Source organism: Rhinolophus sinicus, chromosome 14 (genome assembly GCF_057876585.1).
Source record: "Rhinolophus sinicus isolate RSI-liver-muscle chromosome 14, RSI-T2T, whole genome shotgun sequence".
In the NCBI taxonomy this organism is placed as follows: Eukaryota; Metazoa; Chordata; class Mammalia; order Chiroptera; family Rhinolophidae; genus Rhinolophus; species Rhinolophus sinicus.
The window spans coordinates 27,456,160-27,482,579 of NC_142514.1; the positions used below are offsets into that span (position 1 = coordinate 27,456,160).

At 40.8% G+C, this 26,420-nt stretch overlaps 1 protein-coding gene across 30 annotated transcripts in view; it reads left to right on the forward strand.

Moving 5' to 3' along the window:
- Positions 1 to 26,420, forward strand: part of MACF1 (microtubule actin crosslinking factor 1) — a 311,168-nt gene that overhangs the window by 186,474 nt on the left and 98,274 nt on the right. For 25 of the 30 annotated variants that reach the window (XM_074334445.2, XM_074334456.2, XM_074334436.2 and 22 more), the window contains 11 exons: positions 1,296 to 1,448; positions 1,758 to 1,846; positions 5,319 to 5,454; positions 9,326 to 14,740; positions 15,268 to 15,417; positions 16,713 to 16,928; positions 17,007 to 17,156; positions 19,183 to 19,416; positions 21,604 to 21,753; positions 22,673 to 22,906; positions 24,048 to 24,239. In XM_074334445.2, coding sequence (XP_074190546.2) covers positions 1,296 to 1,448; positions 1,758 to 1,846; positions 5,319 to 5,454; positions 9,326 to 14,740; positions 15,268 to 15,417; positions 16,713 to 16,928; positions 17,007 to 17,156; positions 19,183 to 19,416; positions 21,604 to 21,753; positions 22,673 to 22,906; positions 24,048 to 24,239 — 7,119 coding nt within the window. The remainder of the gene's footprint in view (positions 1 to 1,295; positions 1,449 to 1,757; positions 1,847 to 5,318; positions 5,455 to 9,325; positions 14,741 to 15,267; positions 15,418 to 16,712; positions 16,929 to 17,006; positions 17,157 to 19,182; positions 19,417 to 21,603; positions 21,754 to 22,672; positions 22,907 to 24,047; positions 24,240 to 26,420) is intronic. The other 5 variants (XM_074334447.2, XM_074334453.2, XM_074334448.2 and 2 more) reach the window with 1 other exon arrangement.

Here is a 26,420-nt window from a genome sequence, read left to right on the forward strand (position 1 = left end):
TGCGTTTCCCGGAAAATAAGCCCTAACCGGAAAATAAGCCCTAGCATGATTTTTCAGGATGATATCCCCTGAACATAAGCCCTAATGCATCTTTTGGAGCAAAACTTAATATAAGACCTTGTTTTATTTTTGGGGAAACACAGTAAATAGACTGTGAAAAGGATACTTGTTCAGTATAAGAGCTGGAACAAGAAGGCAGAATGTCACCTTGTTCTACCCCAACTGGGAACATGAGGCAACTAAAATTTTTTGCGTATGTCTGGGAATGACTGTGAAAATGCCTAAGTATTGATTTTGGGGTTACAAGTAAATGTCAGTAGATAAATTCACAAATAGGGAATCTGAACAATTATGAATATTATTGACTTTATAATGTCCAACATTCCCACTTTCAAATATCTTTTTTATAGAAATACAGTAACTGTGAAGAAAGGGATATGAACAGAGATCCTCAATAAAGCATGATTTGTTAAAAGGAAATATTAGAAACATCCAAATTCTATGCAATGAAATGCTATGGAGCTGTTAAAAATAATGAAATAGAATTAAGTGAACTGATACCAGAAGATATTCATAATACGTTATTTGAGGGGAAAAGCAAGTTAGAATACTGTGTATAATTATGATTTTAGTAAAAGCAGCTGTGTGTACCACAAAGACAAAGACACCATGAGCACACGCATTAGTTCAGAAGTATATACACCAAATTCCTGGGGACATTCAGGGGATATATGTTATATATTTCAGATTTTTTTAATTTGTTGTCATGAATATATAATCTTTTGTAATTATAAAAATCTTCTATGTCTTTGCAAAGTAAGTTTCCACATATTGAACCACTCTTATAAAAGAAATGCTTTTGGAAACATTAATCCATACCAACTTTGGGCTGTGTAAATTTAGCAAAAAACTTACTTTATGTCAATACCTACCTCACTTAATCTCTGTAGATTTTAATCTCTTCACCTGTAAATCTAAGAATTATGAAAATAAGTAAAATGGTATATGTGAAGGGCTTTTTAAAATTAGGAAATAATTGAGTACCTGTAATATATAAAACAGTGTTGTTGTTTTTAAGAAAGGAGCTAATGTACATATAATGAATTTAGCTATTAGTGTCACAGTTAGGCATCTGTGAGCAGTGATGTAGGCTGGGTAAATTATATTTAATTTGGGGTTATTTTAGCTGCTTACTGATTTAAGTAAGTTTTGTATCTCAGATTTTAGGAAATCTGAAGTCAGACCAATCTAATAAAACATTGACCGATGTACTGAGTTTCTATTTCCTGTTCTAGAAAGTGGTAGAAGAGGAAAAACAAGAACATGTGGAGAAGGTTAAAGAACTTTTGGGCTGGGTGTCTACCCTAGCAAGGAATACACAAAGCAAATCTACCTCATCCCAGACCAAAGAATCCACAGACATTGAAAAAGCTATTTTAGAACAGCAGGTGAGTAGAATGTCCATCTGTCCCTTCCTGGATATGATAATAATGATAATGCATTAGATGAAATAATACAAGTCACTTATGGCCCACCCAGGAATGATTCTTATCACAGTAAATGTTAACTTGCAGACTTATAGAAACTTAATTCTTATTTATATTTCTACCTTTTAATTCAGCTATATATAGCTCATTAATAATAATCTGACCTAAGCTATGTTTTCCTCTAGGGTTTTAAAAGAGTTATTTCAAGTAATTTTTGGTTCTTTAATTTTTTTAGATTCTGAAGCTTTTCTCTTTATTTGTGCTAAATAGGTTCTGACAGAGGAGCTGACAACCAAGAGGGAACAAGTTTCTGAGGCCATTAAAACTTCGCAGATCTTCTTGGCCAAGCATGGTCATAAGTAAGTATTAAATGAGAGATTATGGCACATTTAGGGGACCAGATCTACCTGACTAACACTTAGGGTCATGGTGAGAATTCAGGCTGGAGAATTAAGAGCACCAAGAGCTGGACTGTGAAGAGCTTTGTAGTTCATGCTGAGGAGTCTCATTTTACCTTGTTGGCTATGGAGAGGGGCATTAAAAATAATTGGATTTTGTTGATAAAAGATTTCTAGAATAGTTTTCTAGGAAAAGTACTGACGTGGGGCAAGAGTAGAGGCCTGAGAGACCAGTTAAGAGGTTTTGATAATAAGAGGTATGATCAAACAGTACGGTGAATGCTGAAATTAAAAAAAAAAAAAATTGATTACAGTAAAAGACACATTGCCATGAATCCCCTTCAAAATACTCCCCCTCGCTTCAAACACAGTCATCCCATCCTTCTGGCCACTTTCTGAAGCAGTTCTGGAAGTCCTCTGTTGTGAGTGTCTTTAATTGGCGTTGTCATGGTTGCCTCGATGTCCTGAATTGATTCAAAATGTTTACCTTTCGTGGTCATTTTGACTTTGGGGAAGAGCCAGAGGTCGCCTGATGCCAGATCTGGTGAATAAGGTGGGTGAGGGCACACCGTCATGTTTTTATTTGACAGAAATTGCTATGACAGAAGTGATGTGTGACATCGAGACTTTCCGTTGTGATCAAAGAATACAGCGAATGCTGCTGCTGAGTCCATCCAACCGAAAAGCAGGATCTTCAGTATGGGAAGCGGCACATCGAACCTTAGTAGCAGTGTGTGACAAGTTTCAGCTTGTTTGGTGTAGTTAGTCGGGTGTGAGGTATGGTTGCGAGAAGATGTGTTTTAAAGTATTCCATAAATCATCCTCCATCATGACAACGCTCTGTGTCACATATCGCTTCTGGTATAAGGCAGTTTCTGTCAAATAAAAACATTACAGTGTGTCCTCATCCACCTTATTCACTGGATCTGGCACCATGTGACTTCTGGCTCTTCCCTAAGTCAAAATGACCATGAAAGGTAAACATTTTGAATTGATTCAGGACATCGAGGCAGCTACAACAGCGCAACTAAAGACTCCCACAAAAGAGGACTTCCAGAACTGCTTCAGAAAGTGGCAAGAACAACGGGATGAGTGTGAAGCGAGAGGGAGTATTTTGAGTGGGATTACTGGCAATGTGTCTTTTACTGTAATAATTGTGTGTTTTTTTAAATTTAAATATGCATCGTATCGTTTGATCACACCTCGTATGGGCAAGAAATGACGAGGGAGGGAGAGAGCACAAAAGGTATTAAGGATAATGAACTTACATGTTTTGGTGACAAACAAAAATTATAAGGTATAACTCTCTGGTTTCTGGCTTAGGCCTATGGGTGTATGGTGAGCCACTAACCAAGAGAGGTATTATAAGAGAAGGTGTGGATTGAGGGAGAAGAGGGCAGCTTTAGTTTAAGATGTTATGAATGTGAAGACCTCAAAGGACTTCAGAATGGAAATGCGTAGTATGTATTAGGAAGGACCTAATATGTTAATATGCCTTAACATAGTTCCACTAAAGTTATCCAATGGGCAGCTGTATATGTAAATTTAGAATTAATGAGAGAAGTCTAAAGTGATGGAAATTTGAGTCATCAACATAGTGGAAATCATAAGAGTAATCCTATTGGACGCTCCCCGTTAGCTCACAAGGGCTCAAAGGCTTTTCAGTGCTTCTTGGCCTGTGAAGGAAACTTAGAGAAGTAAAAGGAAAATTATGAGTGATACCTCAGAACGAAAGAGAGAACAGAATTCCAAAAAGAAGGGAGTGATCAGAAGCCAAGAAAGGTTAAGACTGAAAAGAGTCTATTACATTTGGCAAGTTAGAAGTTTTTGGTGACTGGTGAAAAACTCAGGGATGATGTCAGATTTAGTACGATGGGGAGCACATGAAGTGAGGAAGGTAGCGATGGTGAAATCAGACTGCTCCTTCAAGAGGCTTAGCCATAGCAAATGAAAGAAATAATACAGTAAGTAATTAGAGTAGAATATATGATCAAGAAAAGAGTTTTGTTTTTGTAAAAGATCGAGACTTAACTGTATTTTTGGATGGTATCTCGAGGACCAAAGGGAGAAAGATATTGAAGTCATGGGTCATGGGGGGGTGGGGGGTCCAAGAGGATATCAGAGAGGATAAAATTCATCAATGGGTAGAAAGTCTACCTTAAATAGGAGTTAAGACAGCTTTTCCTCTGAGGTCTGAGAGAAAGAAGATTAGGAAAGGTGTGAATCGAAGTTAATTAGCCAGGAGTGAAGTTAGAAAGTGAGAGTATTGGTGTCCTGTGTTCTTTGAAATAGGCAGAGAAGTTGTTTGCTGAAAGTTACAGTGGTGCCGAGGGGAAAGAAGGAAGGATTGACGGGAGCGTCCCATAGGATTATCAGAAAGCACTGGAGCGCAGTAGAGGTTGGAAACCAGTAGGATCTCTTCTACATGGTGGTGGGATTTCCTCCTAACTGGATATGCTTAGTAGCCTGCCTGGGGGAGCGCAAAATCCAGTGGTTTGATTGACCTGGGGCTGGAGTTTTATCAGATTAGTGAGGAGAGAGTGCAAGGATAATAGTAAGGAACTGATTGAGCAAATGGACTGTGGGGTCTGGACTCTAAAGGGAAGAAAATGAATCTAAAACAGAGGACTGATAGATTAAGAGAAAATGGAGGAGTCAAGGAAGACTTGGGAAATCTCAGTAAGTTGGTGGATATGAGTCACAGGATTCATTCTCAAAAACATAATGTAGAATGAGAAAAGGGACTTGCAAAATCCACCAGATTCAAGGTCGTGATTGCCATTGTCTCTGGGGAAAAAAGGAAAGTAACGGGGTTGGTGACAAATACACATTGGACTTTATATCTTTAATTTCTTATTTTTAAGAAAAGAATCTAAAGCAAATCTGGTAAAATACAAAATTTGGTGAAGCTAGATAGTTGGGTAATGGGTAAATAAGAGTTTGCTATACTCTCTTTTGTCTGTTCAAAATATTTCATTTTTAAAAGAGGTGTAGGACTAAAGAAAGAAAAGTAGAAAGTTAGGCTTATAGTTAGAAATTATAATCAGATAGTAGATTCTTGAAGTTTAAAATTTCAGAAGTGGAATAATTCTAGATGATAGCAGGGTCCAAGTTTGCCATGTGCAGGTGGGATTGAAGTGGAGTGGAGGCCATTTGGATTGAGAAGGTTGCAGGACCGCAACCATAGAATGTTAGATAGTTGGTGACATGAGCGTTAACATCACCAAGAATCATGACTTGATTCGAGCTAGACAGGAAAACTCGGAGCTAGATGCCCAAGTGGTTAATGAGTACGTGACCACCTGGATGATTTGTAGTCACCAGTGACAAAGCAGAATACCTTCCAGGATGGAGAAGTCATGATTTTGAAGCAGTAGAGGTCAGTTTGGGAAAGGTTTTTTCTCTAAAAGGGCTGTAATGTTTCATCTTCCAGGCTCTCAGAAAAAGAGAAGGAACAGATATCTGAACAATTGAATGCCCTGAATAAGGCTTACCATGACCTTTGTGATGGTTCAGCAAACCAGCTTCACCAACTTCAGAGCCAGTTGGCCCAACAGACAGAACAAAAGGTACTTTTAGTTTTACTCTCCAAATGTTGGGAGAGTATGTTTTGAATGGTATGAAAGCAGCTTTGCTGATTGAGAGTCATGACCACTAGCTTTCCATGACCAATGTGACTTAATTTTTAACCTCACTGTAGCAGCCATTTGTCTTGTGTTTCTTTACTGGGGTTCCATGATGTGTTGGTCAGTCAAAAACACTAGAAGGCACTTTACGAGCTAACCCTTTAGACCTGGTTCACCGTTTTTGTTGTCTGCCATCTTGTGGCAGACTGCAGTCAAAGAGAACATAAATTTTATATCTTATCACAGAGCAGTAACACTACTCCTTTCTGGCGTTGTCACTCAAAAGTTCTGAATATTGGGAAGTAAAGACCATGAACCTCTTCCCCCACTTTTTTTCGTATCTACTAAATAATTGAGAAATGTTCATTTGCAAAGCAAACTGGTGGATTAACTGCACTGACTGAGACGCTGGTTCCCCTTACCCATAGTCATCCCGTCATGTGACATCTTTACCAATTCCCCTCATGTTCATTTCCTGGACCACGTGAAAATTGTTAAGTTCCTGCTGGTTGTCCTCAGTTCTTCCTGGATACTTGTGTGTATATGTAAACTTACCATATTATATACATGTGTCTCTGGGATATATATGTGTGTTTGCCTGCTTTTTTCCTATGTTGTGAAGCAATGGCCAACTTATGTGGGGCAGGCCAAAACTGAAGCTCCTGTGGTAAGCAAATTTGGTCTAGATGATGTTCAAAGTGATATTCAGACAAAATATGTTTTGATTCTGGTCCTTGAATATGAAATTTGTGCAGCAGGAGCTAGAGTTGTAAAGACCATGAGACAGAACCAGCTATGATTTATTTACTTGAGAGTAGATTTCAAAAAGAATGTGCTGGTTGAGCGTTCTCGGTGAAAGGTAGCCCACTCTTAATGGCTTGTTGCTTCACCATATAAGGGAGTATGTGAAAAGTTTTAACAATTGCTTGCTGAGAACATCCAGTTCTCATTTTGAAAGGTTAAAAAGGGGAGAAAACAGAAAAGAAAGACAAGCTGCTGAGCACCACTACATTGAGCATGATGTGTCCCCGTTACCGTTTGTGTGTTTCATGTGAAGTATTGTTCTGATTAACTGACATCCTTGCTTACAAGTTTCACTAACCCTTTGGAGTTTAAGCACAAATGCACAAAGGGAAAAGAGGACGACCTGTTTGGGGTTCTTTTTTGCAAAAAAACAAAAACAGTCGCATGCTGGACTCTAACACCAAGCTTACACTGTGTGTGCGATACGGCTGAGCTGCTCCATAAGGCTCTATCTCTTGTCTGCCCAAGGCGTACCCTGCAACTCTGGTAAGTAGAAGCCTTTATGTTTTCTCTTCTCCTCTCCCTCTGTCTTTTTCTGCTTGTTTAGGTCAGAATGCCCATGTTTGGTAGGACTGAAATGGATTTCTCTGGATTATTTCCCAGCGCAGCTCTTCCTGCCTATCCTCCAATTATGAGGGTGTTGGCAGGAACAGTGTGTAGTCTTTTCTCTTTGGCTAGACTCCAGGCCTTTCTTCAATATCAGCGTTCTGAGACTCTGTGACTCTCATAGAAGAAATAAGTTCGCAAAAGAATCTTTTCCTTTGTTATATTGTCTGCCTCTGAATAGTCTTTACATAGATTCATCTATCTCAGAGTCATATGGTAATGCGATTTTCTCTTCAATCTCTATAGAATTAGATACCTAGTAGAGTCACATAACATATATTTACCTTATGCAAGTTAAACTCTACATTCTGGGTCAAAAAACGGGGGAAAATGGGGAATAACAATATTTTAAATGGTATGGAGAATTTGTCAGTTGTTCCATTATTTGAACAAATACAGTGAGATGGAGAAGTGAACCAAACCTGTTCCCTCATTTGCTGTCCATGCTGCATCTCTTAAAGTCTGCAGTTAATCAAGCTTGCAGTCCTCAGTGCATGTTTTTAAAATCTGGGCGGACATAGGTTAATGATTTTAAGGATTTCCTTACTATTTATCAGTCTGTTCATTTATTCATCAAGTGTTTACTGAACTGCTTGTACTGTTCATAGACACCGAATAGGCCAAATCCGTGCTGTCATGGTGCTTATGTCTCACGGAGACAGCAATGACATGCATTGTTTAAGGGGCAGGAAAGTGATTGGCAATTGCTTCCACGACATCCTCCGTATCTAGTCAAAGAGTTAGATAAGATTAGAAATTAATACCAAACAAGGACAGATAAAACCATCTAAGAAGATGATGGTAATGAACATGAACAAGAAGAGCTAGAAATTTGGGGAGTAATAAAAGTGATGAAGTGTTATAAGTGGTAAACACTTGAATGACTTAATTTCTGAATATCATCACTTTGTGATAAAAGGCTTCAAAATAGGAATTCTTTTTTGGGGGATAGGAAGGTAAACAGGACTTTATTGGGGAACAGTGTGTACTTCCAGGACTCTTTCCAAGTCATGTTGTTATCCCTTCAATCTTAGTTGTGGAGGGTGCAGCTCAGCTCCAGGTTCAGTTGCCATTGTTAGTTGCAGGGGGCGCAGCCCGCCATCCCTTGCGGGAATCGAACTGGCAAACTTGTGGTTGAGAAGACGCACTCCAACCAACTGAGCCATCTGCAACTGGCCCATGTGGGAATCGGACCAGCAGCCTTTGGCGTTAGGAGCACTGAGCTCCAACCACCTGAGCCACCAGGCCGGCCACAAAATAGGAATTTTTTAGGAGCTGTTTTTAGGGTTTTTTTCAGGGATAAATTAGATAATGTATAAGGTTTGCCTTATTCACTGACCTCAGGAACTAACTCCTGTGTAAGATGCAACTCTATGGTACTTATCTTCTGTGCTCTTCTTGGTCTGAATGGGAGGGCGGAATAATAGCCCAAGATTTAGAATCAGACCTTGGTTTGATTCTGGAACTCACTTGTGATCTTGAACAAGTTACCTAACCTCTCTGTGCCTTACTTTTTTGTCTGCAAACTGAGGATTAAAATAATTGCTTTCCTAGGATTGTTGTGAGGATTAAATATCAGTGCTCAGTAAACATTTTAAGTGCTCAGTAAACATTTTAAGTGCTCAGTAAATCTATTAAGTGCCAAGTGGTAGCTGTAATCATAGTGTTTACTACCTATTCTAGCTCAGACCAGAAGAAAAGTTACTAGTGGTTCCAGAGGCAAGGGTCCCCAGTCAGTTCCTTCCTTGACTTGGTACTTCCAATTCCTAGACCTAATTTAACTTTAGTTAAGAGTAGTTGCCTTGGTAGATGCTAGCATTGACCACTGAAAGTATGACTGCCCCAGTTGCCAAACAGCTGCTTGAGGTATGTACACAGGGCCATTTACTGAGATACACAACTGTTGTGTGGCTACAAGGCTGCTTCAGTCTCTCTTCTAATCCTGTGGACCAGTCCTGCTGAACTCATCAGCAGGGAAGTACCGCTTCAGGAGTCTTCTACATGGGTTGCAACACTTTGAAGTTGTTACACGGGGTTGAATTCTCATTTTGGGGAACTGGTATGTGCCTGTGAGAACCGTTGTGGTGATTTAGTCTTAGAAATAGCTGTTCTCTCACTTTTACTGCTTGCTCCTTTGTAGAGCTTATCACTCAGATATGCTTAATGCTACCATGCCTCATGTAATCTGTGAACTTCTGGCCATGTTACAATTCTGCAGTTTAGAAAAATTCTTTTTGTTAGTATTAACACTGCCAGGCTTCAGAATATTTCCTACATATTGGGGCTCATCCCAGGCCGGGTTTTTCTTGTCGTCAGAATTAGGTATACTATTTAGTTATTTGAATTAGTCCTTTCAACAGTTGTGCTTGTCTGATGTAGTTTTCTTTTTCATTTTTCCTTGCAGGGTTGCAGAGCAGTGGCTGGGGTGATTGACCTAGGCACAGTGGAGATATTTCCCATCTTCAGAGCCATGCAAAAGGGCCGCATTGACCAAGACACAGGCCTCGTGCTCCTGGAATCCCAGCTTATTATGTCTGGCCTCATTGCCCCTGAGACCAGTGAAAAGCTCTCTTTGGAGGAGGGCCTAGCCAGAAAGCTCATTAATCCCCAGATGTACCAGCAGCTCCAGGAGCTCCAGGATACTCTGTCCTTAATAAGCAGGCTTACTGGGAGCAAAGGCCCTCTGTCTATAGTGGAAGCAATTGAGAAGAAAATAATCAGTGAGAGAATTGGACTGAAAATTTTAGAAGCTCACCTGGCAACTGGAGGTTTCAGTCTCCCCCCCGATGAGAATTATATTAACCTAGGGGAGGCTTTTCGCCGAGGCCTCATTTCTGAATGGCTTCATTCCGCGTTAGAGTCTCACCTTAGATCATCCAAGAATTTGATAGACCCCAACACAGCTGAGAAAATCAGTTTGCTGGATCTGATGCAGAGATGTATTGTCCACCAAGAATTAGGTTTGAAATTTCTACCTGTCAAGCAACTGGCAGGGGGAATGGTGAGCTTGAAATCAGGCCGGAAGGTTAGCATTTTCCGTGCAGTGCAGGAAGGGCTAATAGACAGGCAGGTCACTGTCCGGCTGCTGGAAGCTCAGCTTTTTGCTGGTGGCATAGTAGATCCAAGAACGGGACACAGACTTACAGTGGAAGAGGCTGTGAGACATAATTTGATTGACCAAGACATGGCTTGTGCTATTCTCATAAGGCAGCTTCAGACAGGAGGCATCACAGACACTGTCACTGGACGTAGGCTGACAGTAGATGAAGCAGTGAGCAATGATTTAGTAGCTGCTAAGATTGCCCTTGTGATTCTGGAGTCCCTTTGGTCATTCATGGGGCTGCTGTGGCCTGAATCTGGAGAGATCCTCCCAATTACAGATGCCCTGGAACAAGGTATTGTGTCTACTGAACTAGCTCATAAAATCCTTAGTGGCCGACAGCATATTAAAGCTCTGTTTCTACCAGCAACCACAGAGATTTGGTCCTGGAAAAAAGCAGTAGAAAATGGAGTGCTGGACAAAGATCTTGCCAATGACTTAAAATCAATTTGCATACCTGATGTGATGCCCCACATGCAATTAGCAGATTCTTCAGAACAAAGCAAATTGAACATTAGCCCTGGAGTGTCAAGTCTGTCATGCAGCAAGGGCCAAACTGAGGGCACGGCAAGCAGTAGCGAGAAGCTGTTGTTTCAGCTAATGACTCATAGCTATATTAATGTGCGGAATGGAGAGAGGCTGCTCCTGCTGGACAATGAGCTGATAGAGACACTAACAGCAAGAGGTGAGCACCAAGCAAGTCCTCCAGAAGGGTTTGGAATTGGGCACGAGAGACCAGAAACTCCCAAGGAAGTACAAGGATCAGTGAATGTGAAAACCACAGAAACTTTCTGTGAGGGGCTGACTGTGAGGCCTCGTGTGTTCCCCTTTTCTTCTCAGAACAAAGAATATCCTGATCAGGCAAATTTCACCACAGCAAAAGGCAAAAAAACCATTATAGAAACAGAAGTTTCCTCTATAGAGAACCCTGAAAAGGACCTATTTGTAGGGGAACAAAAAGTGGAAAACCCAAATGTTGATCCTTTGAAGGTCATAGGTAAAGTTAAATCAGAGTTTAAACAGGTACCAAAGTCAGGTACCAAAAAGGAAGACCTAACAGAAATATCTGCCAGAGAAAGTGTCAGCAGAGGATTTCTCCTTCCGGTACCCTCTAAGGAAGCACAGGTAGTGGAAAAAGAACCTTGTTCTGTTGAAACATTGAAGGAAGAATGGGAGACTTCCTTTGTGTGTCAGAAAGAACAAGCAAACACCCTTGAAATTCAACATCTTCCAGGTGAAACTGGAAGACTTCTCATAAAACCCCAAAGCAAAACGTCACAATTTCAGGTAGATGAAACTCTAGATTTAGAAGCGGAACTAAAGTCTGAAAATGACATGAACATTCATTCACTGGGCGAAAAGGAAGCCTTAAATAAAACATTTTCAGGAAGGGATGACCGTAAAGGACAAAACATTGCAAGTGGTGGTATGATGATGTTAGGAAAGACAGATGCGGAAGATGAGGGCAGTGAACCTTCCCTCGCATGCAGTCATCCTTCAGAATTGCTTGAAGAAGCTACTTTAAATATGTTATGCGCACAGTTACTTGATGGTGGTATCTCGCATGAACAGACAGGTCAAAAGCTCTTACTGAATGAAGCAGTAGCCCGAGGCATTGTGTCCAGTCACACCGCGGTGAAACTCCTGGGAAAGCTGAAGATGTTTCGGGGCTTCTTTGACTCGCAGACCTGCGAGTCTTTGACAACCGAAGAAGTCATCAATGAAGGCCTGATGGATGAGAAATTATTACACAATGTCCTCATGGCAGACAAAGCTATAAGCGGTGTCTTAGATCCCCGTACGCACACACTCTGCTCCGTGAAGGAAGCGGTTGAAGTTGGAATTCTCGACACACAAACAGCCACCAGAATTTTAGAGGGACAGGTGGTGACTGGTGGAATCGTTGACCTGAAACGAGGCAAAAAGGTTTCGGTGACTTTGGCCTCAAATCTTGGCTTGGTGGACAGTGCTGACCAGACAGAGCTTATCAATCTGGAGAAAGCTTCCAAAGGCAGAGATGCTGAAGAAACAGTTAGGGAGAGATTAATTAGCTTACAAATGGAAACAACTGGAATTAGGGACCCTGGTAGCAAGGTCCCTTTAACAGTTATGCAGTCCATTGACAGAGGACTTCTGGGGAGAGAGGAGGCTGTTCAGTTGTTGACTAAGCAGGTGGTAGATGGAGGTATCATTCACCATATATCTGGGATGAGACTTTCTGTCGATAATGCCTTTAAACATGGCATCATTGATGGAGATCTAGCTAAGCAACTCAAAAAAGTTGAGAACGTAAGCCTCCGTCAGTTTTTTCATCCTGAAACAAAGGAAACTGTTTCTCTCCCTGAAGCTATAAAATTAGATCTTGTTACCCCAGACTTGAAAAGAGAAATCCAAGAAATTCAGGCCTTGACTGGAAGCTTTGTGGATCTCATTTCTGGCCAGGGATTGACCTTGGCAGAAGCTGAAAAAAAAGGACTGTTAACTAATAAAGCAATATTGTCTTCAGGAATGATGCATGGGATTGTAGATCCTGAGAATTATAGAATTGTTCCCTATTCAGAATTAGTAAAGAAATGTAAGATTGATATTGAATCTGGACAGAGATATCTAGAAGTAATTCCCTTCTCAGACATTAAAGATGGAGTGAGTGACAAAGTACTGACATTGTCTCAAGCAACTCAGCTTGGAAAGGTAGACTTTGCATCTACACTGAAGGTTCTGGAAGCTCAGGCAAATGCAGGGGGAATCATAGATATTGCCACGGGACAGAGACTGACATTGGCATCAGCTTTGGAACAGAAATTAGTGGATGAAAACATGGTCAGAATTATTGCGTCTCATCAGTTACTAAATGGAGGAATTGTTGACATATTTAATGATCAAAGAATGACTTTAAAGGAAGCTATTGAGAAAAGAGTTATTAGTCCTGAACTCGCAACTTTGATCCAAATAGATACTTTAAAGTCCAGTGATCACGGGGCTCAGATTGAAAAGCAAGATGGAATTGAAGTATGTGAATTAAAGAAGGAAGTTCAAAGAAAGGAAATTTTAATCTCTTGTGATCAGACTGCTGAAATGAGTTGTGGTAAAGGAGAAAGTGAGAAATTATTTCAAATTGGAAGTCAGTCTGCACAAGAAAATGTTAAAGCAGGAGTTTCTGATGGGGAGCGGGCAGAAAAGAACAAGGAATTTTCATTAATGGAATTGGAGTGCAAAGATCAAGATAAGAGGAGGGCTTCTCCAGATGCTAAAGATTGTGATGGTGAAAGTAAATCATTGGGCCAACATTCAATGACACACCCTCACTCAGAAGTTTGTGGTTTTAAACTCAAAGAGGTGGCTAGTAATAACATGGAAAAAGATACAAATGAAGAGCAAGAAAAAATAGTGCCAGAAATAGAAATTATTTTTCATGTGAGACAGTCTGCACCAGATTTAGATCCTAAAAAGATAAGGGAAAACCAAGGAGAAATTATTTCAGAAGCACAAGAATCCAGTTGTGAAACTTCAGGCAAATTGTTGAGTGAGCAGGTTATGCAGAAACCAATGAATACCAGGGAGAAAAGGAAGAGAGAGAAGAAGAAGGTGATTGTAGAAGCAAGTGTCAGAACATGCAAATCAGCAGATCTTTCAGAAGAAAAGTTGAACCAAGAAACTGCCATTAGAGACGATCACGACTCTGGTACAAAGAGTCAACCGGTGGAAATAACTGTAAGTGAAAAAGGGAAAGAAGCTGATAGAGAGCTGGGATTTTCTGCTCTTTGTAAAGCTGAAGACTCTTCTTCCCCAATAATACCCAAAGGAATTTCTGTAAGAAATCAAGATACTTTAACATTTTTCAACTCTAATCAGGTCAGTGAGGGAGAAGTAAAAAATGCAAGCCTCTGCTTGACTTTAAAACCAGAAGAAAATTTATCTCAAGAAATTACTGGTGGGGCCCAGAATGAACCATTCTCTGCTATGACCCCAGGGCCTAAAGGGTTGCATTACCAGGAATCAGTTGGAAAAGCCCAAGTTGCAGACATATTCCAAATTTCCAAAACAGACAAGTCTTTCCAAGGAACCACCAGACAGGAGACCAACTATTATAAAGATTCCTGTGTTACTTCTAAGACTAAGGAAACCAAAGATCGGATTTGCTCATCTAATGAATATAAAGAAAAATCATACCAAGAAGTACCTTTTGACTCAACAAAATCTCTTAAATTGGAAGAAATGACCATTTCTAGAGTAGACCCAAAAGAAGTCAGTGATGCGGAATTCTCAGAGAGAAAGGACCTTCGTCATCAGGACAGCAAAAGTGACAGTGAACTTTGTGGAATTCTTGAGTCTAAAATAGTAACAACTCAGGAAATAACTGGAGAGAAATTTCTAAAAACGTCAAGCCCTATGGTTACAGGGGCAGAAGCAGGGTTCTTTGAAGGCATAGTGACTCAGGGAGTTCCCAGAGTCTTGGTGTCGCTTCTTCCAGAGAAATTGTTCAAAGATGTGTGTCAGAAAGAGAGCACAGGGCAACAGGATGCCACCGTTAGTCCTGCTGTTGCAGAGGCTGGTGAGGACAAGACTGTGCCCCTCATACGCCCTGCAATGAAGATGGAAGAGAAGACACCACAAGAAAAGCTCAGAGAAAGCCCTGGTAGAGAACAAACTCCCTTCGTGACTGCACCCAAGGGAAAGGAAAACGAAGGTGTAAACCTGGAACCCTTCAGAGCAACTAAAGTAAGTTTCCCCGTGGTGTATTGTGTTGTAGATGGTTTTTTAAGGTACAGTGCTAAAACTTTTGACTGGATATTAAGTTTACATACGTATAATTGTATGCATGCAGACATTTCAGGGCACTAGATGATTCCCTAAGGTATGCCAGTTTACCATTCTCTGTTTTTAACACCGTCTTGGAAAATTAGGCAATGGCTCTGAATGGCTTTCTGAAATTTACAAGCGTTTTAAGTTAAAAACTAACATTGAAGCTAATTTGAAATACTGGGGTGATACTTGAAGTCAGAATAGCATTTGGAAACTTTGCTAAAATTATGCTTACAGATTGATAATTATGAGCTTCCGCTCTCAAAGGAAGTTAATAAAATCAGTTTTTTGTCTATTGATTTGAGAAGACATAGATAAAATAACATGTTATTTCACCCACCCTAAGTGTAGTAAAGTGGTCTATCAGTAAGACCCAGCCTGCTTTAAAAGCAGACTTAAAGGAGAATGTCAGGTCCAAGTGAGACTTCTTTTTGGCTCCACAGAATGTGTTTAACCGGCGACTCTGTCTAGAACATGATGAGAAGCTGGTATCCTATCTGTCTCTATTACGAGACATTGAAATGAGGACCAAACAGATTCAACCTCTGGAGCGAAGCCTATCAGAGCTGCAGGATCTGCTGTGTCAGGCCAAGGTAGGTTCCCAGAGACTTCCTCGAGGCCCACCAGCTTGGAGGAAATAGAGACTGTTCAGGAAGAAAAACATGTTCAAGAGCTACCACCATTTAAAGGACAAAAAATAGACTGAAAAGGTGTAACTGGAAATCTCTGAAGAACACCAGGAAATACTGGTCTCACAGGAACCACAGCAGAAGAGACTCAAGGGAGGAGTAGTGAGCAGTATTAACTACAGTATGGAGACAGTACAATGAGGACAGAAAGGGAGACTGGCACCTGAAAGTCACTAGTGAGCTTGATAAGAACAGTGTCAGTGGAGTGGTGGGATATCAACTAGGTGGCAGTGAGAATAAAAGGGAGATGGGAAGTAGGGGCAATTAATGTAGAGCATTCTTTCCAGAAGCTTGGTGATATAGTCAAGGGAAGAGGTAGGACACTAACTAGAGGAGATGAACCAAAAGAGGATTGTTTTGAGTCGATTTTTGGGCTAAGGAGAAAGAACCAGTAGGAAAGTACTGGTCAGAAAGACCCGGTAGGAAAACTTAGAGGCGAGAGGAAGTAATGGCTGATGAAATGAGGTTCCTGATGACATAGAATTAGACAGCCTTGAGGGGGAGGAAAGGTAGCTCTTTCATTGGAACTAGAAGTTAAGAATTGTCACAGGATTGGCGTCACAGTGAGGGCAGACGGTCGGGGTTTACCAGTTCTCTCAATACCCAGGGAGTGGCTTTGGGTAGGGCTTCTGAAGGGGAAGAAAGGATGATGATGCCAGAACTACCTAGCTTTTCCATGGCTTATTTCTGGCTTCTCCACTGAGGGTCAGAATATTGTAGACTAGCTAAGGAGGAAGGCTGTAGGCTATTTTTATGTTCTTTGGTTCTGCCCCCGTTGAATTTGGGGTGGGAATCGTCTTTTTGCTTGCCTTATTTTGCGTGACATGTAAGGCAATGACACCCTTGGAGGTGCAGCAAGTGGTAGTGGGAGGAGCCCTGCGCTGGGTCAGAAAGCCTGCCTCCGAGTTCTGACGCTTGCTTACCAGCTCAGTGACCTCCCACCAAAAACAGCTCGCGTTTAAGTCCTGAAGGCACCTTTTCTGTAAATACACAATTATAACATCTACTCTGCCTGCCTGTGTCAAGAATTAGTGATTATGAGAACCAAATAAAATAATGAATGTATATAAAAGCATTTTAGAATCCCTGAAGCCTGTATAGGCGTGAGGTAAGGGGAAAAAAAATGTGTTCACAGCTGATTCCTAGATAGCAAGATTTCTAGTTTTGATTTGGGAGGTAACTCCACTTTATCCCCTCAGGTTTTAGACAAGGAGCTAAAGGATCTGTCTGCCTTGGTGAGTCAGGAATTAGAGTGTGTGAATCAGATTATCATCAGCCAGCCTCAAGAAGTCCCTGCTCAGCTGTTGAAGGCTCTAGAGAAAGATGCCAAGAATCTTCAGAAGTCCCTCAGCTCTGTGAGTGACACCTGGAATTCCAGACTACTCCACTTCCAGAATGCTGTCGAAGTCACAAAGGTAGCTTTTAGTGTTTATTCACAAGGTCTGTGCAGACTTGGGACATTTTTATAATCTAATTTGCCATTTATTTCTTAGACTAGAGTGTTAAATCAGCAGAAACAGCTAGAAGGCAAACTCCAAGACCTGAGAGCCTGGGTTGGCAATACCAATCTTATTCTGAGTGGCAGGGAATATAACAGTGAGACAGATGCCAACGGCCTGAATCAGCATCTCCAACAGTATGAGGTAAACTCTGCACCCATTTTCTCAAGCATGTTTTATTTGTCCTTTGAGTTGTATCAGTTTTGTTTTCCTGCTAGGGAAATCAGTATTGTACTTATCTTTCTTAGAAAGTCTGATTTTCCATTTCAGAAATAAGATCGGCTATGTTTAGTTTTTTAGGTTATCATACTCCTGGAACTTCAGTGATTGATTATTTTTCCTTTCATTTAGTCTCTGAGAAAGTCTACAGAATGACTTATCATTATCAACTTCATCTCCTCTTTATAACTGAGCATCTAGTGTCCATCCCTTGTTTCTGTTTTGCCCGAGATCTAATCCTATGCATACACACCAATTTCAGGACAATTTTTGATCAATGATCTAGATCATGGTTTGGCAAACTTTGTCTGTGAAGGTCCAGACAGTGAATATTTTAGGCCTCGTAGGTCATATGCAAATGGCCCATTTCTGTGGCAACCAATCAACTGCAACTGAAACATGAAAGGAACCATAAACAGTATGTAAAGGAATAATCATGGACGTGTTACAATAAAACTTTATTTACAAAACTAGATGGCAGGCAGATTTGGCCCGGGGGACTGTAGATTGCCAACCCCTAATCTAGGAAGATGCTTTTCTTCTTGTTAAGCCACAAATTAATTTATTCTTTGTATAGATCAATGAAAGAAAGGTACGGACTCTGAGATCCATATGAGCCAGAGGGTTTCCCCCCAGCATTGTTCTCTTTTGTGAGGGTTATACTTAAGATAATATTAGACATTGCTCACACGGTTTATTCACCCTCTGCTCTAGGTACCCTTCTCCTTAAACTCTTTAATATCAGAGTAGAACCATAGATGTCCACTTTTTCTGTTCCATCCTCTCCCTTTTCCCCAGTCTTAAGAGAAGGAGACACAAAGGTTTGTCCATGGTCAGGCTCCTTGTATAGAACTTCATTCCTCTTCATCTGGCAAGAATTGACTTGCCTTCGTTTTTCATACCCTTTTATCCAAGATATCTCATTGGAGGAATGAGTAGCATATTTATCTGTTCACTGACTGGGTATTATAAAGAAGCGAGGGTGAGAAAAATTCCTGACATATGAGATATAAAAACATAGAGCATCTCATACATTGGTTTCTTCCCCTAGTTGTAACTTACCTGAATTGTTTTATGGGAAGAGAGCCACAGTCTAAGCCTTGTTTTCCTGAGAGATAGTTTCCCAAATCCATGTGTTCACAGATGAAGGGAGCATGGTCTTATGATAACTACCCAAGAAGCCTTCCAGCCTGCTTCGCAGGGTTGTTGACTGCTCTCAATTCCGAAGTGATAGAGATGTAGATATCGTAATTGTTTTTATTGCATCCAGTATAACATAGCTAATGGTTACTCAATGTTTGTAGGAAAATTACATGCTTTTAATTATTTGAAAACAGACCATTGTAGTGTCTAGGCACTTTTTACTGCTTTAAGGGAGCAATGTAACTAAATATTATATAAGAAAGTCTGGCTGTAATCCTTTACAGTTTTAAAATGTATAAGCAACGTTACTTACTGTAAAAATCAAATTTTAGTGAACCACAAATAAATTCAATATTTTCTCACTTCTAACCTACCAGTAATTCACTGCTGCACAAATATAAATAGATTTTTGGACCTAAGAAAATATAATTAGACAGATATAGCTCAGACCAGAAATTCATGTTATACTTTCCAAAACTTAAAAAAAAATATTTCAGATATCTGAGGTTGGCAGTAGTATAATTCTGTTAACATAAATAAATGAAAGCTTGCTGCATTTGGAAATCAGTATGCAGTAAAGGAAACCTAATTGTGATTTATGAGGCATATAGAGAGATCAGAAGTGAGAGAGACTTCCAGTGCTGATTTGGCTCTAGAAATTATCAGTGTCAGTTATAAAAATACAGGTAATTAACCTCTCATTGATTATGTCACTTCTTTGATTAGAACCAACAGCTTCTGCTTCAACAGAGAATTAGAAGTTTTATTTATTTCTTTTTTTTCTTTTTCCTTTCCCTACTTACCTTAGGATTTGGAACAACCCATGGCTGAAAGGAAATCTCAGCTGGATGCTCTTGCCTTTGATATTCAGTTCTTTGTCTCCGAGCATGCCCAGGACTTGTCCCCTGAGCACAACCGTCAGATGCTGAGGCTCCTGAATGAACTGCAGAGGTCCTTCCAGGACCTCGAAGAGCAGACTGCAGCTCAGATGAAGGCTTTGCAGGGCCGACTTCAACAAATGGAGCAGGCAGCCCGGGTCAAGGTCAGACTGAACCAACAGCTGGGCTCAGTTTGTCTTTTGGGATGTGCTCTGTTTGGGTTTTCTGGCAAGACTCCATCTGTCATGATTCCAGAAGTCTGCATTTACCGATTCTGAAATTTCATGTCATTCAGGCCGGTTTGGTTCTGGTCCAGGAGGCAGATGTTCTAGCTGTTTTTCTTGCCATGTTTTTGGTTTTATGTGTACGTGTGAGAGAATATGTGTGTTTACATGTGTATGCATGTGCAAGTATTTTCTTTTTAATGAGATCCAACTCTCACTGCCGCCCATTGTCTTTGACATTGAAATGAAGAGAACATCCCTAGCTTTTTTTTCTCCCTCAGCATTCTTTTGAAGGCTGGTAGGAACTTTTAGCTATTCTGAGCTCTTGAGAAGAAGGGTTTTGAATTCAGTTTTATTCCGGGGCTTTTAAAATAATTAACTATAGGATTCATTGACAACCTTCAAACAACTGACAAGGAGATTTTTATAAGAATCATATTTTTCAGCACCTTTCTTCAGGTAGTGCTTAGTGCTTATTTAATTATGGAAAATGGTGTGTAGGAGCAGGGGTGATACATTTTGGGGGAAAAACTAACAATCCCACCACATTCCATCACAACTGTCTTCTTGCAAAACTCAACATAATTGCATTAATGGTAATATAACCCGAGAATGCCAAGAATAATACTTATGCCATTTCTTCTATTCGAATAAATTGGAATTCAGAAAGACGATGTTAGAATTGTGATTATCACCAGTAAATCCATCTCAGGGTCTTCTTTATTACATATTGTGTAAAGTAGAATTGAGCTTTTGAGTCAGGCTTAAAGGAAATTAGGTTACTGAATTCCATATGTCCTCCATTACTGCTTACTTATTTCAACTGTATTGAACTTGAAATAAAATACTAACGAAATACTTTAGGTTCCTTTCCAAATCTGAAAATTTGCAATGTCCTACTTGGGGATTTATGTAGCATGGTGTAGCCTGTGGGCAGTTAATGAAATAGTGTTGGTCTGAACCACATTAAGTCACAGCCCAGATCCAAGGGAGGCCCCTGAGCTGCAGCAAGTGATGAACTGCATGTGAACATTCTCTCTGAGCGCGGCATTAATTTCACTGTGATCATTAACCTTGTTGTCAGAAATGTGCTTCTTTCTATATTTGCTCTGAATGCATGTGTACGTCTCTGTGTTAACTTGTTTGCTTTGCTTTTTTCAGATTCAGTCTGCACCCATCCTAACCCATGAAGATCCCGTTTTACAGCTGAAGAGCTCTTAGGAGTTCTCTTCCAGAACCCTTCTATTTGTCCTAAAGAGGGGGAGAGAGGGCCAATTTGGGCGCCTGTTTGTAAGTGCAGGTGACTAAAACACCATCAGAAGGTCGAAACTGGTGGAAAATGGTTTTAGAAGTATGGTCAGGAGAACACATCATGCTCAATTGCTCAATCAGGTGCTTCAGTGTCAGGCAACTGAGATGAGATCTGGAGCAAGGATCAGGCACAGAGACATATTCCCTTCCTCCCCGTGGGCCTGGCTTTTCTCTTTGATATCAATGTAGACACCGGAAGGACTGAGCCAGTTGCTAAGCTTGGACAGTTGCCTTCTTACAATAGACAAGGCCCTCGTGCCTGGCATATAATCATTCCGTTTAATGGGTGTCTGTATTCATGAGACATTTGATGTATAAAATCAGCTAAATTATTGAGAAGCTCAATTAGCTTATGAATTGTCCAGTTTCTTGATTTTTTTTCCTCCTTGTCCAGTCCTGATTTTTCACATTTGACTTAATATGTAGCATATCATCTGGTTCTGGTAGAGGAATTGGTCAGAACCACTAATTTATTGTCATCACCATTATCATCTGTGGATTTTAAGCATCTGGGCTCTCTGTTCCCCATTTCCAAGGATAATAACAGCAGTCTGGCAAAGGAGCTCCCAAACCAAAACCTGGGCGCATTCTCACCTGAAATTACCCCCAATTTGAATCGAGGCCACGGACCCAGATCAGATTGTTCAGATGAGGGGAGCTTCTGAATATGATTTCTGTGCTTTTTCCTGTTCTAGTCTCTCACCAACTTTTCCATCCTTGACGTGTAACCTTCCTGTTTTATATTTCAGAGAGTTATCTTGTATTTATAAAATGAGAATTATTAATTGTCTCTTGACCCCTTTGCATTTTAATTAGACCCTGCAGAAACAACAAAATACTTGTCACCAGAAACTGGAGGATCTTTGTAGCTGGGTAGAACAGGCGGAAAGAGCATTGGTGGGCCACCAAGGTAGAGCCGCCCAGCAGGATCTCTCTGCTTTGCGGAAGAACCAAAGTGACTTGAAGGTTAGTATGAATTAATCCATTTTTTCCATTCCTTCAACAAATAGTTCTTAAGGCTTGCTATGTGCCAGGCACAGTGCTCAGTGCTAGCAACATAATGGTAAACATCCCTGCTATCATGAAGCTTACCGTCTAGTCGAGAGACAGGTAGTACACAGATAATCACAGAAATGATCTATCATAGCTATAAAGGAAAAGTTACATGAGAACATATAACAGAGACCCAGTCTAGTCTAGGATGTTAGTAAAGATTATCTTGAAGAAGTGTCACTTAAACTGAGAAATGAAGGATATATAGGGATTAAGGCATGAAGAGGTGGGGGAAGGAAAAGAGTATGCCAGGCATGGGCCTATGCATTCATCTTGAGGTAGAAATGGGATCAAGAATAATATTCAAGAACTAAAAGAAAGCTAGTTCACTTGGACTGCAAAGAACAAAAGCAAGATTAGTGAATGATGAGGCTGAAACAAGGTGGTGCCCATATGCTGGGTCTTGCGGGCTACATTAAGGACAAGGAGGGATAACCAAGAGAGTATAAGGGCCCAACCAGGCCTCAACTCAGCTAAAATTCTGTTGTCAACTTTTTTTTAATAGAGGAATGATCTTAGAGGATAACTACAAATAAAAATCTCTGCTATTCACCATGTTTGTAGGCTGCAGTCTTCTTTTTTGTCTTCACTAAATGTTTGCTTAGAAATTTACATTTTGCTTAGAAAGTGAAATATTAGAAAATTTCTTAATTAAAAAATATTTTTAAATGTATTGTTTGCATTGGTTTAGGCCTACCCCTCAAGCGAATTATAGTCAGGGACATAGCGCCTGTTGCAGATACACCATCCTGGTCATTCTATCTTCGTACTATTAGAGATTTTAGGAGTTCTAAAGTTGAAGGCTCTGCCATCCCTGTTTTCATGTGTGAAGGATTTACAGGACGAGATTCAGAATCATGCCACCTCATTCGCCAGTGTTGTCAAAGACATTGAAGGGTTCCTGGAAGAGAACCAGACCAAGCTGAGCCCCCAAGAGCTGACAGCTCTTCGGAAAAAACTTCATCAGGCTAAGGAGCAATATGAGGCTCTCCAGGAACGGACACGGGTGACCCAGAAGGAGCTGGAAGAAGTAGTGACCTCAGCCTTACAGCAGGAGACTGAAAAGGTAACCCAGACTGCTATGTTACTTGGTATTTTTCAAAAAAGAAAATTTTGGTACCTACGCAAATGAAAGGTAATGAGGGGAAACTCCCTTACAGAGAGCATAATCATGAAAAAGAGCTACTTCAGGAGCTGGTCTCTGAGCCAATATTTATTTTTACAAGAAACATCCTGAAGGACTTTTAAGTAAGGAATAGTTGGTAGGAAGTTCATATTACCCCCTCACCACCACCTCCCCCAAAATCTTGCTATCTATATACTCAGTACTCTGATTAATTGAAAAATGTCAGAAATTAAAAAAGCAAATGTCATATTTCTAACATGAATCTAGATTGGTGATCCAGGAGTGCTGAGGGGACCTACCTGGGGAGTCTTACTGGTCCGAAAGCTGTCCCCAGCTGCCACTGTAGTTTCAGTGGGAATCATGGCCCTGGAATAAACCTAAGAGAGGTTGAAGTCTCACATGGTCTTCTGCGCCCCACTTGGCACTGGCTGATTGAATTAGAATCCTTTGTCTGGCCGTGGACTCTGATGCCAACAAGGGAGATAGAAAAAAGAGAAATAAATTACCAGAAGATGAATTCTGAACTACCTGGATGTATCACTTGGCATATCCTTGTAATTAACTAAAATACTTGAAGAGTCAGGAAATAGAATTTGAGAGGCAAGTTTCAGAACTCAGTGCTCTGTTCGGCAGAGGAAAGGATAGGAGACGTCTGTGTTACCTTTAGGGAGGGGCAGCCAGGTAATTGAATGGGACTGTGCTGTCTCTTACCCAGGCGCGCAAGTGTATCACTTTTGCATACCTAGAAAGGATTCCGTCAATCCTCGCTGGGGTACCAGGACTAAATCATCTCTTAATAAAATAAAGCCCTTTAAATCCTAGGATTTGCTCACCCCTCCCACCTCCTTTTTTTTTTAAAGCAGTAAGATATAGACAAAATCTAGAGATTGTTTTAAATAATTATTTTTTTCAACAGATTTAGAAGATACTCATTCTTTTCTGTGAGTTCAAAGACTGTTTATACTCAGTCTTAGAGCCTCTCTCTTTCTTTAGCATAAACATGTCCTCCTTTACTTAACCTGTGACCTGTAATTGCTGAGTATCTAAGGCCTTCTCACTAACCTCCCTCTGTGGCTTTCAGAGTAAAGCAGCAAAAGAGCTGGCGGAGAACAGGAGGAAGATTGACGCTCTCTTGGACTGGGTGGCTTCAGTGGGATCATCCGGGGACCTGCCAGCAGCCAGCCTGCAGAAGGGAGCCTTGGATACCACTGATGGTCACATGGGCATGAACCAGGCCGCAGAGAAACTGGACGAGCAATGTGAGAAGATGAAGGTGAGGACGTTACCTTGTTCTCGCTATGCTGCCAATGCTCTTCTGCTGGAGGCAAGTCACCATAACCCTCTCGCTCCTAAATCCAGTGAACATTTCTCAGTTCATATCTTCTTTGATGTCTCAGCAGCTCTGAAACTGTTGGCCACTCCCCTTGTAATACTTTCTCCCTTGCTTTCCATAGCACTACTCTGCCCTGATAATCCGCGTTCCTTTCCCCTAGCCAGCTTTCGAAACACTGACGGGCTTCCAAGTAATATTCTAGGCCTCTTCTCATCTTTCAGAATATACTTTCCTTGGGTAGTCTCATCCGTCACAACACTTCAGTTATCATTTGTACTAAATAATTCCCTGGATATATTTGTCTTCAGCCCAAATGCCTGTCCTGAGCTTTAAGCCATTGTATAAATCTGCCTTTCTTTATGCATCTCGGAACCACGAAGCACCTCAAACTGAAAAATGGAACGCCTGTTTACTAGAGTTACTCCCCTCCCCCAATCAAACATGATCCCCTTTCTGTATTCCCACCTAATTGCCTGAACTAGGCATCATCCTGAATTCCTTTCCCTGCCTCACTGTCCCATATCGATTAAGTCATCAAATCCCATGCTGCTTGTATCTCTCAAAGCCAGCCACACTCCTTCCTCTCCGTTGAGATGTTATTATAGTCGAGACTACTATCAGCTTTCACGTCTGTTATTACAGTAGCTTCTGCTCGTCTCTGCCTGTTGGCTTTTACCCTCCAATCCATCCCCCACACTAAGTGATCTTTCTAAAATGCTTTATACATATCCTTTTAATGGTTCCCTATTGCCCGCAAGAAACCATTTCTTATAATCACTATCTCTATACTCATGTATAGAGTATACATGAGTTCATTCATTCAGCAAATATTGAGCCCCTGCTATGTGACAGGCATTGGAGATAAACCAGTGAATCAACCAGATAAACCATCTCCTGGGACATTAACTGGCATGTGCAGGCGCATTACCGTGTTTCCCCAAAAATAAGACCTAGCCGGACAATCAGCTCCAATGCGTCTTTCAGAGCAAAAATTAATATAAGACCCGGTATTATATTATATTATTACCCGGTCTTATAGTAAAATTATATTATATTATTACCCGGTCTCATTCATTCAGCAAATATTGAGCCCCTGCTATGTGACAGGCATTGGAGATAAACCAGTGAATCAACCAGATAAACCATCTCCTGGGACATTAACTGGCATGTGCAGGCGCATTACCGTGTTTCCCCAAAAATAAGACCTAGCCGGACAATCAGCTCCAATGCGTCTTTCAGAGCAAAAATTAATATAAGACCCGGTATTATATTATATTATTACCCGGTCTTATTTTACTATAAGACCGGGTAATAATATAATATAATACCGGGTCTTATATTAATTTTTGCTCCAAAAGACTCGTTAGAGCTGATTGTCCGGCTAGGTCTTTTTTTGGGGGAAATGGTATGTTACTTGATTAAAAGACGATTATATGTGTAGGGCACTTGAAAAACACATGCATCACATATTTTAGTAGTGACACCTTTCTAGCACCTTTGGTTTAGCTGGAGTGCTTCTGTTGAATGGCGTGTGTGGGCCATTGCCTTATTTTGTGTTAATAGGATTTCTGCCTTTGGTGTGCTGCTTCCGCGCTTGGAAGATTCATCGTAGTGCGTCCCCCCAAAGCCCTTGCAGTCTTGTGACAGCACAGAGCAGAGATGGTTCTGCTGTCATAGGGACCTTCCTGACACCTCTTGCTGGAAGCAATCAGCCTGACTGAGTAGCATCTCCATCCTAGCAAGAAACTGTCTTACTCTTGGGTGGATGGGTTGGAGGGTAGGAAGGGGTCATCTGAGTGGTGGACAGAGGCTGTAGCACTGTGCGCTCCCTACTGTTTGAGAAGGATATATTTGTCACCCCAGCTTCCCTGAGATGACGTTGGAAGCTGAAGCTATTAGGTTGCTGTTGCTACAGGTTGAAACTAGACTATATGCTGAAGGAAAATAGGCTATAGCCCTACTCGGTAGTTGGACAAACAGTATCGATAGTGAGGAACACTGAAGTCCCACTACACTCGTGAAGAACAAGGTTAAAGAAAAATAAAACAACCGCTACTTGTTCAACTTGGATCAGCAGGATCCCATTAGAATAGAAAAAATGTGCGTAGATAAGCACATAGA